Source organism: Ascaphus truei, chromosome 3 (assembly GCF_040206685.1).
Source record: "Ascaphus truei isolate aAscTru1 chromosome 3, aAscTru1.hap1, whole genome shotgun sequence".
NCBI lineage: Eukaryota > Metazoa > Chordata > Amphibia > Anura > Ascaphidae > Ascaphus > Ascaphus truei.
Genome location: NC_134485.1, coordinates 245,702,023 through 245,714,201, shown reverse-complemented (window position 1 = coordinate 245,714,201; position 12,179 = coordinate 245,702,023). Strand labels below are relative to the sequence as shown.

The window sequence follows — 12,179 nt, the reverse complement described above, 5'->3', positions numbered from 1 at the left end:
TTATAAAACTGCTGTATTTATTTATTTTGGCAATGGCAAGAGGGAACACCCATTTACTGTAAGTACAGACGGCGCACAGACAGCATGGTTAGCTGTATCAGATTTAAACACTTCATTATTGCAAGCAATGATCAAAGGGGATCTCTGTCCTCGCATATTAATACAGATACATGAAAAGGCGAATCTATAAAATTGCCTTTTTAGCTCAGGTTCCGTAGGGAGCACATGTTTAAGAAAAAAGGTACATCCCAAAATCTAATCAATCGAAGTGAGTATGTTTTCTTTAAACATCAAGTTAGCTATGGTGCGTAACAAAGTGACAACAACCCTCCACCGTACAGCAAAGAACAATAACACACTTATAAGCACATTTAAATGTCTCAGACACCTTGCCGTATGCCTGTCGTATTACACAGCTTTTACATCAAAGTCCTGGGTTAAAGAAGTTCATGGTCAGCAAGCCTACTCACAGACGGCTGTTTCGACATTGTGGGTCTCAGTGTGAGGATGGTTACTGAAGCTGAAGCTGTGTAATACAGCAGGGATACGCCTATAGGGATCCATGTTAAAATGGATAAGAAGCAAAAAGTGACACACTGTTGAGTGCTCATTTGCATGTAATTTCCCAGAATCCCTGGTGGCAGAGGAAGCCTTGTACTATGCTAAGAGATAATGGTGAAAGACAAGTTTGTCGATCAGTCTGAGACGTGTGAATATTATTATAAGGGGGTATTTTTATTTGCCATTTTCTTCAAAGGAGAAATCCACCCTAACACCCATTTTTACAGGATTGGAACCAAGGGTCCTGCAGAGCTGAATTACGCTCTGGTATCCCCCTCCCCCCCTGGTAGATTATGGCTATGCGACTGCTCAGTGTGGTGCTTGTTACCTGCGCGGTACAGGAGAGGTGGGTTTCCCGCAATGGTGTGTGGGTATAGGGCAGACTCTTGGAGATCCCCCAGGTTCGGTTCCTCTCGGTGTCAGCACCTCCAGACATAGGGGGCTTCAGTATGACTGAAGGGAGTCCCGCTATGACAGTCCTTACTCTCATTTACCTCCCTCCATACAGACTGCAGCGGAGCCAGATTTACAAATGAGATGTTCTTTATTGCAGCAGCCACTGCTGGTGTTATTGCAACATATACTTCAATTGGATAGGGTGGATTCTGGATGGTACTGGCCTACAGGTAATGATGAGGCCTGCCTGAGTTAGATTAGTGCCTCAGCCCCTGAGGGCTGAGCACATATCTGACTCCTGGCCGGGAAGAGACATGCAAGCTCCTACCCAACGCAGGGGCAGGCTGGAACGAACTCCAAACACTAACAAGAACTGAAGGGCTCATCCCTAAAGAGCTGAACTACATTCTACACTTTAGGCACTTCCTTCCTGTAGCTCAAAGAGGGAGGGCCCAGCACAAGCACCACCACTCCACTCACTCAGGAAGTGAGCAGGAGCAGGGGGAAACCAAAAACCTTTAGTTTTTCTGAAGGAAATAAATTAGGCCTAAATCTCCAGCTTGTTGTAACTTTAACTAATTAGCTAAACTTGCTTTTCTACACCTAGTGAACCTGTGTGATGGCGCCAATAATCCATGTAACCATATAAAAATAGCCATGCTTTTATAACCCAGTTTTATGTTTTCTATTGGCATTTAGTGATCTTATTTTCTGCATAATATTAAATAATAAAGCTTTCTTATTTTTCAGCATTTATAAAAATGGAAGAAAAGCTGGACTTTATAAGGAAAACCTTCTGTTAAGGGGATGCACTCTGAGAAATACAGAAGTTGTTTCAGGAATTGTTATCTATGCAGGTAAGTAGTGCATGTTGTTTTCATTATGATTATTTCTAAAATAAACCTTGTGAAAACATTTGAATCTTGTATTTTTTAGGCCACGAGACCAAAGCTTTGTTAAACAACAGTGGACCTCGCTACAAACGTAGTAAGCTTGAGAGGCAGATGAACACGGATGTCTTTTGGTGTGTGCTAATACTTCTAATCATGTGCCTGTTTTCTGCTATTGGTAAGAAATCTTCTTAATGAAACATTAAACTGACTTCATTAGGTATTTCCTCATAACGTACACTTACAAACAGACATGGTCCGCAAATAAGAACTACGAGGTTCCTATACTGTCTATTCTTCCACTTGCTGCAAAACCTCGGACCCGATTTGTTCCCTGGCTTTTTACATAGGGTGCCATTGTGCTCGTCACAAGGTTCTTCTATTTTATTAATTTACTAGCTGATAAACCCGGCGTTGCCCGTGATTGCTGGGGCGGGGGGCGTGGAGAGGCGGGGAAGGGCAGGGAGGGGGGCGAAGGGCAGGGAGGGGGGCGAAGGGCAGGGAGGGGGGCAAAGGGGCGAAGGGCAGGGAGGGGGGCGAGGGGGCAAAGGGCAGGGAGGGGGGCGAGGGGGTAAAGGGCAGGGAGGGGGGCGAGGGGGCAAAGTGCAGGGAGGGGGCGAGGGGGCAAAGGGCAGGGAGGGGGGCGAGGGGGCAAAGGGCAGGGAGGGGGGCGAGGGGGCAAAGGGCAGGGAGGGGGGCGAGGGGGCAAAGGGCAGGGAGGGGGGCGAGGGGGCAAAGGGCAGGGAGGGGGGCAAAGGGAGGGAGGGGGGCGAGGGGGCAAAGGGCAGGGAGGGGGGAAAGGGGGCGAAGGGCAGGGAGGGAGGCGAGGGGGCGAAGGGCAGGGAGAGAGGGGGCGAAGGGCAGGGAGGGTGGGGGCGAAGGGCAGGGAGGGTGGGGGCGAAGGGCAGGGGCGAAGGGCAGGGAGGGCGGGGGAGAAGGGCAGGGAGGGTGGGGATGGGGCGAAGGGAAGGGGCGGAGGGGGCGAAGGGCAGGGCCGGAGGGGGCGAAGAGCAGGGCCGGAGGGGGCGAAGAGCAGGGCCGGAGGGGGCGAAGAGCAGGGCCGGAGGGGGTGAAGGGCAGGCCCGGAGGGGGTGAAGGGCAGGCCCGGAGGGGGTGAAGGGCAGGGCCGAGGGGGGGTGAAGGGCATGGGTGGGGGGGGGGTGAAGGGCATTGCCGGGGGGGGGGGGGTGAAGGGCATGGCCGGGGGGGGGGGGTGAAGGGCATTTGAAGGGCATGGCCGGGGGGGGGGGTGAAGGGCATGGCCAGGGGGGGGTGAAGGGCTGGCTGGGGGGGGGGGTTAAGGGCCGGGGGGTGAAGGGCCGGGACGGGTGAAGGGCCAGGCCGGGGGGGGGGGGTGAAGCGCCGGGCCAGGTGAAGCCAGGCCGGGGGGGGTGAAGGGCCGGGGGGGTGAAAGATCCCTTCCCCTGCGGTTACTTACCTCGCACCAGGCCGCGCTCCTCCTCGGGTTCCTCGGCGGTCTCCGTTTCCCACGGCGAGGCGGAGCTGAGACGCTCAGGTGAGGAGGTGGTGTGGGCAGCCGGCCCGTACAGCTCCCGACTGAGAGAGCCGGAGCAGCGCGCGCGGGGATGGTGAGCTCGGGGCGCGGCCTCTAGGCCTGAAGGTGAGAGCGGCGAGAGCGTGCTCTGGGGGGGCGGAGCGGTCTGTGGGAGGGAGCACCGGGAGAGAGGGTGAGCACCGGGAGAGAGGGTGAGCACCGGGAGAGAGGGTGAGCACCGGGAGAGAGAGTGATGTTGAGGTCCCGCGGAGTGGTGATAGGGGGGGTTCCGTTGTTGCGGGCCAGCCGCCGGGAAGGGCGGGGGGGGGGGGGGGTCAAGGCCGGGCAGCCGTTAAGGAGGGTGGAGTGTGTGTTAAGGGGGGGGGGGTGTTGAGGAGGGTGGTGTGTGTGTGTGTGTGTGTGTGTGTGTGTGTGTGTGTGTGTGTGTGTGTGTGTGTGTGTGTGTGTGTGTGTGTGTGTGTGTGTGTTGAGGAGGGTGGAGTGTGTGTGTGTGTGTTGAGGAGGGTGGAGTGTGTGTGTGTGTGTGTGTGTGTGTGTGTGTGTGTGTGTGTGTGTGTGTGTGTGTGTGTGTGTGTGTGTGTGTGTGTGTGTGTGTGGCCCGTCACTCCGCCTCAGGCCAATGAGAGGTGTGCGGGGGCGGGCGGCCCAAGGGACCAATGAGATTTCCCCTAGGGACACCGGACAGGCAGGCAGGCATACAGTGCTTTCACTAATATAGTATAAGATAAAATATTTTACCAGGAAAAAATACATTGTTATCTCTCTTTTTCAAGTATGTCCTGGGCACAAAGTAAAGTTGATAACATTACAATTTACAGTTACAAACATTTTTAAAGCGGGAAACAGCTGAAGTATTGAAGGGACTTTGACAGGAAGCGGATTTGAGAGACTCTGGTAAATTCTTCCAGCAGTGGGATTATCAGTATAAGAAGGAAGACTGACCACATTCTATGTTAAACCGTGGGACTATAAGTAGGATTCTGGAGGCAGATCTAAGGAGATAAGTGCTGTGTACAGTCGGAGTGAAAAGCCTGCTCAGATGATTGGCTAACTTATCCAGTAAGCATTTGAAAGTGAGACAGAAAAGATGCACATTGCAAGGTATATCCAGTTTGGGATAGATTTTGGATGTCAGTTTTACTATATGCAAACCAAATGTTAAATTGGATTCAAGCGACATATCTAAATATTTAAAGCTAGTAACTGAGACAAGATTAGTGTTAGAGCTGGTTCTAATCAGTAGCTTTGTCATGGGAACCTTACAAAATGTAGCCTTGGTCCTGAACACCGTAATTACTGTTTTGTCAGTGTTTGAAAACAGTTTTGAGTGATCCAGTTTTCAACAATTGAAAAAATCAGATTCCACTACACTTTCCAAGTCAGAGAGGCTGGGACTGTGTGCATATAGGATAGTATCATCAGCATACATAGGCAAAGAGGTCTTATGACCGGTGGGCAGGTCATTTATAAAGATATAAAAACCTAATGCCCCCAAAACAGACCCTTGGGACCCAACAGATAATATCTAAATGGTCAGAGTTGGAGCCCTAGTTAGACACATGTTGGGATCTTCCTGTTAAATAAGAGTTTAACTAGTTTAGAGCATGTGGTCCAATTCTAGAGTACTGGAACTTGTTCAACATAATAGTGTGGTCAACGGTATTTTCCCCCTTATGAGATATCATTGGATGATACAGTATGTCACTAGGGTTTTTTTGTTTGCCTTCCTCTGGATCATAAGATATAGGATAAAGTATCTATTGTCTAAATTTAGCATAGGTTGAACTTGATGGACGTATGTCTTTTTTCAACCTCATCAACTATGTAACTATGTAATTTGAGTAGCTCCTGTGCAATGTCTTCTTCAGACAGTGGGCTAAATTGAAATACAAGAGTACAGCGAGGAGGGGGTACTGATATAGGAGTGTGGTCAGTATAGGCTTCCAGATTAAGGTCACATTTGCGTTTTGAGAATAAGGAAGTAGCGCGCCCTACAAAGTATTCATTGAATGTGTTGGCAATAACTTAATGATCAGACAAAATGACATCATCCTTTTTGGTAATGGAAGGGTCTTGGTGGCTACTGGACTCAAGAATATTATTGATGACCTTCTCAAATTTTGCAGGATTTGATGTGTTTTAATAAAAATTGACAGTTTAGTATTGTGATTTTGCAAGTCTAGTTCAATCTATCAGTGAGTGGTTGCAGTTTAAATTTAGGCGATTAGTTTGAGAAATGAAACAGAAAAAAGCACAAAGAGCGCCAAGAATCCAACATTCAAAATACAAACATTTGACTGATGCCAGATGTATATTGAACTACTGTAAAGTAAGAAAAAAACAATGTAAAGCACACAGACCAGATAAGTGAACAGGGTGTCCTCTGACGGATGCCTTATCCGACGCCGCACAATGCAGTCCCCCGAACGCGTTGTCCAATGCCAGACCCGCTGATCCGACGGGCACCACCACCGATTAACATGGGACCCGCAATCCGAAGGTCTGTTAACCGACAGCGGTTTGTGGGACCTGAATTTTCACTGATGGATGTGAATAAACAAATGTTATTAGAGGTCATATATGCCTTTGATCCAGGATTAAGTAGATAAGGACAGATAGTCAAATCACATAGCCTAAATAAATATCAGCTGTTCTTATGTGTGAATGACGGTAAGAATTATATCTCCTTTAGGATCCAAGAGACAAAATCTCTGAAATAGTTTACCTGTGAGACAGCTTGTCTAGCGTCCGTGACTGAGGTTTTGCCACCAAATTTGAAATAAATGCGTCTAGGCAAGAACTCTCTGTAGCAAACACCGGTAATGCCTATTTAGGAGCCGCAGACATCTAGATCTCCAAACGGCAGAAATGTATTTTCATTATTATTTTTATATATCGTTTTGCACCTAGATCAATGGATATATATATGTATATATATATATTTTTTTTTTATTTGAACACATATATAGTAGTTATCCATTTATTTACACACAAAATATATTGAAGGACATTATTCTTTTTGATTGATTCACTATTAGAATATTAGCACACTTCACACGTTTTTCTTTAGGTTGAGAAATTAGCTGGGTTAAATTTAGGGATTTGAATTGTGCACAGATTTTGTTGTTTTTTAGGGACAAGCCAATTGAGGTTGAAGTCCCCAAAAGCCAATAGCTTAGTTTCTATTCAAGGAAATCCGAAAATTAGACACATCATATAGGGATTGTTGTAGTACCTTGGGTGGGGGGGATAGATGTCAACACTAATATGCTTGGAAAAAGGGAAGTAAATCTTGCTAACTACATTTTCAAATGAAGTTGTGCAACATGGATTATTTAAAAGGAATGGTGAATGTAAAACACCACGCCTCCTCCTCTCTCTGACAGATCGTTCCTTAAGATTGAGTAACCTTGAATAAAAATAGATGTATCCAGAGTTTTGGGACTTAGCCATGTTTGAGTAAGAACTATGGCTTTTGGCTTATACAGGAAGCCCTTAAGTCATTTAGTTTGGGCAGCTAGCTACGCTATTTATGTGGTCAACAGATTACATTTTCGGGGGAATTTAAAAGGGACATTTTCTGTGGTGTGGAAGTTAGTGGAAAAGGAAGGCATAGATCTAGTGCAATAATGCCAGTAACAAAAGGATTAAACATTTTAATAATTGTTTGTGGGTTGCAAAGGAATGGTGTTTGCAATGGTGTTTAATGTATTGGTGCTAGGTGGGCTGTAATTCAGAATGCACCACCAACATTCAGTAGGTAATGCAAAGCTTTTGAGTAAGCCTGGTGTGTATGATTACACAGCCTGAGCTCACAAGGGAAGAGTTATTTAACTGGGGAAGGGTACGATGTTTAAGGTTATTACTATATTGTCCTTTACTATCTTTGTTGGCAGCTGTTCTATGGAACTGCTTCTCTCTTAATGAGAAAGTACATGCTCACATTATCCCTGAGTCATTATCCTGTAACTTCAGAGCTGTTTTTTGCATGTATTTGAAAGTTGACATCATATTCCCTATTGCCCTCTTTTCTTCCAGTGTTGTAAATGTCAATGTCTAAGTCTGTCCTGATATGTTTTAAGATTTAGACAATACATAATTTTATTTGAAATTCTTTGTACCACCCCCTTTTGATTATTTTTACTTCTGGATGTATATCCTCCAGAACTGAACAGAATATTCTACATGTACAGTAGGTGAGGTTCTGTCAACGATTTATAAAGTGCATATACACCTTATGCTCACTCGTATTTCATGCCCTGGTGATATAGTTGACAAATATCACCAGCCAGGGCTATGTGATTTAAAACTTTTTGCATTTTGGGGAATTAATGTTTTTATACATGTTCTTTTTATACTGAGACAATTATATGTATATTAATTTTTAATTATTGGGATTTAAACATTTGATTGACTATTACTTTTCTAGAATTTGACAATGTGTGCTGGTACTAGGGTGTAATGTTTTCTACTACTTTTTTTGGAAAACCAGGGTAACACTATTACTCAACCTGTCAGTTTCCATTTTTATTTGATTTTTTGTAAGAGAGAAATATTTATTTTAGAATGTTTATCTCCATTTCTATTTCAAATAAGGTAACATTGACCACTAAGGGGGTGTGTGTTTTTTTTAAATACCATAGCTGTGTATACTAGTCTGTAACTGGTTGAATTGCTTCCTTTCACAGGTCATGCTCTGTGGGTTTGGCAGTATGGAGAAAAGAGACCAGTGTTTGATGTCCTGGGGTCTGACGGAAACTATGTGAATCCATTTCTTTCGGCAGTATATTTATTTTTCACGATGATCATCGTTTTCCAGGTACAGTACATTACACAATTATACTTACCAGCAAAAAGAAAATGTATTGGTCATTTATTATCTGTGTTTCTCTAAAGCAGGGGTGGCCAACACCAGGCCTTAAGGGCCAAGAGCAGGTCAGGTTTTTGGGATATCCCTGCTTCAGCACAGGTGGCTCAATCAGAGGCTCAGTCATTTTGACTGAAGCTCGGATATCCTGAAAACCGGACCTGTTGGTGGACTTGAGGACTGGTGTTTTGCACCCCTGCTCTAAAGTAACCAACACGAAGAATAAGTGTAATGTTCTGTCACCGGCTTACTCTGGCTTAATAAGCTGAGCCAGGCAGATAACTCCATTCCTTCTTTGATACTAAAGGACGCCTGCTTTGACTTTCTGATGTTTTTTTGTGTAACCAAACCTGAACAGAAATAAAGGGAAAATGTATGAGGATTTATAAAAATAAGAAATGGGTAAAAAAAACAAAACTATAACAGGGAAGAGTGGGTCAAGACAGGGCAGAAGGCCTCGTCCATGGTGACGGAGCGCTCGCGAGCACGCCTGCTGCGCGATGAGTAACATTAAGGCAACGAGAACGTCTATGCTGCCGCGCGTTTGCACGTGCGGGTCGGCAGGAGCTATGCTTGGAGAGACAAAATAAATTGTCTTGGTAGCGTGATGGCAGGGTCACGTGAGCGGTTCGCCCAATGAGGGCGACCCAGCTCCGTGACGACACTGCCCCTCATCACGCCCCCGACACGCCTCCCCGACACGTCTGCCTGCAGGACAGAAAATCTCTCTTGCTACAAGGTAGCGTGATGCTGTGTAAACGCTCGCGTTCGCTCAAGCATACACCATGAATGCGGCCTAACAGAAATTAAATGCAGACAGCCCCTGTAGGAAATAAGAGAGGACTGAACCAAGTAACAGTGAGAGTGGAAAGATCCAAGAGCTCAAGGTGTGAGGAAAGGGTGGTTGCTGAGGCATCAGAGTACCTACTGTAGCAACAGTACAGGCAGGAAACAAGGAGAAGTACAATACTAGAGGCAGAACAGTAAGTTAGTGTGGAACAACTGCAAAGGAACACATTGAACCATTGCAACATTACATTTTACAGGGTAAACCTCGATTATCAGGTGTAAAAAAAACAAAATGCAAAAACACGCACAAACAAATATCTTTATATGGTTTTTGCAAGATTCCCTGGCTGCGTTTGTAAGCTTTTGTAGCCTGAAGTTTCTAGCTGTATTCATGTTGCTTTATTGTTCTCTCGCACAACCCCCTGATTTATTACTTCGTGACTTGCCATACAGGTGGTGTACCGAAATCTGATTAATTTACCCTTGAGGTGAAGCAAACACAATTGACAGTTCCCCCTCACTTTGTAAAGGGCTCATTGTAAGTGAAAACAATGGAAAGTTGACATCATTTCAAAGATAAATTTGTCGTAGTTATCAATCGCCTATTTTGTTCAATCATTTTTTTATAAGAACTATTACATTTTAGAAACACAAATTGATCTGACTTAATTGTGATTTTTTTCCCCATGTATTATCTATTAAAGGTCAAATATACAAGCCTATAACAATTTAGCCTGAGCAAAGAATTGAAAATCGGCAGTAAATAAATAAAACTGATAAAGATGACAAAGAATTGGCGGTCAATTGGAGTACTCAATGATTTAAGAACCAGCCATTATGTTACAGATTACAGAAAATTACTAGATTATTAATCATGGCATAAAATAGTGTTAGCCAACTCCAGTTGTCAAGAGCTACCAACAGGTCATGTTTTACGTTTATCCTTCTTCAGTCTGTAATTGAGCCACCTGTGCTGAAGCAGGGATATCATGTAAACCTGACCTGATGTTGGCTCTTAAGGACTGGAGTTTGGCACCCCGGAGATAGAAGCACAGCTATTGACAGTGGTATTGTGTTCTGCAATATATAATCTATTCTAGATCATTGAAATAGGGGTTACACCTATTTGTAAATTTTTCATATTGAGGCAGTTTATTTGACACAGTACCTCATATCTCCGTGGTTATAAAAAACTGAACTTGCTGTTTTAGCTTTTTAGAGTATAACTGTCGTAACTGTTGGGGTCTGTTTGTTTTAAGATTTTCAAGAGAAAAGTTTTTATAATTTTTTTTTTTGTTTTAAAGTTTATTTCAGCTCTACTTCTAAGTTTGCTCTGCCAGGCAAATCCCAACTATTTGATATCCTCAATAAGGCTAAAAGCAATGTGTCTTTTACACTGTGTGGGTTTTTTCATTATGAGAAATGTGGATTTTTGTTGCTCATCAGTTATGAGGTGGTCTGTCTCAAGAGAACTCAAATGATCTGGTTTCTTTTACTTGCTACCGAAAATGGCCACCAATAATGGTTTCCAACAATTTTAAGATACAGTGTGTGTGTGTGTGTGTGTGTGTGTGTGTGTGTGTGTGTGTGTGTGTGTGTGTGTGTGTGTGTGTGTGTGTGTGTGTCCTATTAATGGGTATGTGTGAAACAGTCTGCATTTGTTAATAAGAAAAATAATACTATTTTCTTAATCATGATAACTGAGCGATTGTAACCTGTTTCCTCTTTTCATTTCCCTGTATTTAAATGCCAGGTGCTCATCCCAGTATCTCTATACGTTTCTATTGAAATTGTTAAAATCTGCCAAGTGTACTTAATTCACCAAGATAAGGACTTATATGATGAAGAAACAGACTCTCAACTGCAGTGCAGAGCTCTGAACATTACTGAAGATTTAGGGCAGATACAGTATATTTTCTCAGACAAAACCGGAACACTTACTGAAAATAAAATGGTTTTCCGAAGGTGCACAGTCTCTGGAATAGAGTATTCCCATGATGCAAATGGTGAGTTCTCAATGTGGCTTTTTATGCAACATTTTTATTAGTACTATTTAATTTGTAGCTAAAAAATAACACCAGTAATTTGAGGGAATACTTGATTGTGTGGCAATTTATTTGTAATTTTATAACCTTTAGATGTAGGCATGGTAAAAAAAAAAAGTGATGGATTTCTGTAAATGCAGTACACTGATATTGGATGTTAGGATGCATGTTAGATACACAAAAAAACATGAGCCCACTCTTCTCTGTTTTTATTTGTAAAAAATGTAAATTACTTAATTAATGTCATTGTATTCCTTAAGCAAATGTAATCATTCTTAAAGAAAATATTTCACTGTTTTGGTTTCTTTTTTTTTCAATGGGAACTTTGAATGCATGGAGTCAATCAATTGCTACTGCCACCCTTCACCAATCAGCCTGTGCAAAGTCATGCCCAACACAGGCACAAGGGCACAGATCCATAGAGTCCCTTTTAGACATAACAAGGGGTTAACCTTAGTTTAAGTTCTTTCAAATCTAAGGCTGTCTCACACTTTAATCTGGTCTGTAACTGTTTCATACGCTCATAATATATTTTCTTTAACTGTGCACGCAATGTCTTGTATATAATGTATACCCTGCTCATTTATGTAACTGTATTTGTAACCATGTATTATTTGTTTTACTCTGTGCCCAGGACATACTTGAAAACGAGAGGTAACTCTCAATGTATTACTTCCTGGTAAAATATTTTATAAATAAATAAATAAACCTAAGGTAACGCCTTGTTCAGTGCTAGTGTGTATCTTCAAAGCACATTAAACCAATGTGTGGGACTGGAAAGGACATTAACTACAGCTGCGGCCGCAGCTGTAGTTAATGACCTTTCCAGTCCCATACATTGGGTTAATGTGCTTTGAAGATACACACTAGCACTGAACAAGGCGTTACCTTAGGTTAACCCCTTGTTACAGTATAACGGATGACGTTTCTACTAATAATATGCAAAATTGGTCCCCCAGCACAACGCATATCCACAGAGGTCCATTATAGTTAATGACGGGATTTAACCTGGGGTTAGTTAGGTGATACCGAGAGGTGGAGTTACTCAGAGTGAGCGAGACTCCTAACTTATATACCTCCCCAAAGCACAACTTTAAACAACGTGCATATTTGGA

The 12,179-nt window shown here is 43.6% G+C and overlaps 1 protein-coding gene across 2 annotated transcripts in view; it reads left to right on the top strand.

The window, feature by feature from the left end:
- ATP10A (ATPase phospholipid transporting 10A (putative)) overlaps positions 1-12,179 on the top strand; it is a 214,056-nt gene that overhangs the window by 110,583 nt on the left and 91,294 nt on the right. For both annotated transcript variants that reach the window (XM_075590558.1, XM_075590559.1), the window contains exons 4-7: positions 1,708-1,814; positions 1,894-2,025; positions 8,052-8,182; positions 10,773-11,025. In XM_075590558.1, the coding sequence (XP_075446673.1) occupies positions 1,708-1,814; positions 1,894-2,025; positions 8,052-8,182; positions 10,773-11,025 (623 nt within the window). The remainder of the gene's footprint in view (positions 1-1,707; positions 1,815-1,893; positions 2,026-8,051; positions 8,183-10,772; positions 11,026-12,179) is intronic.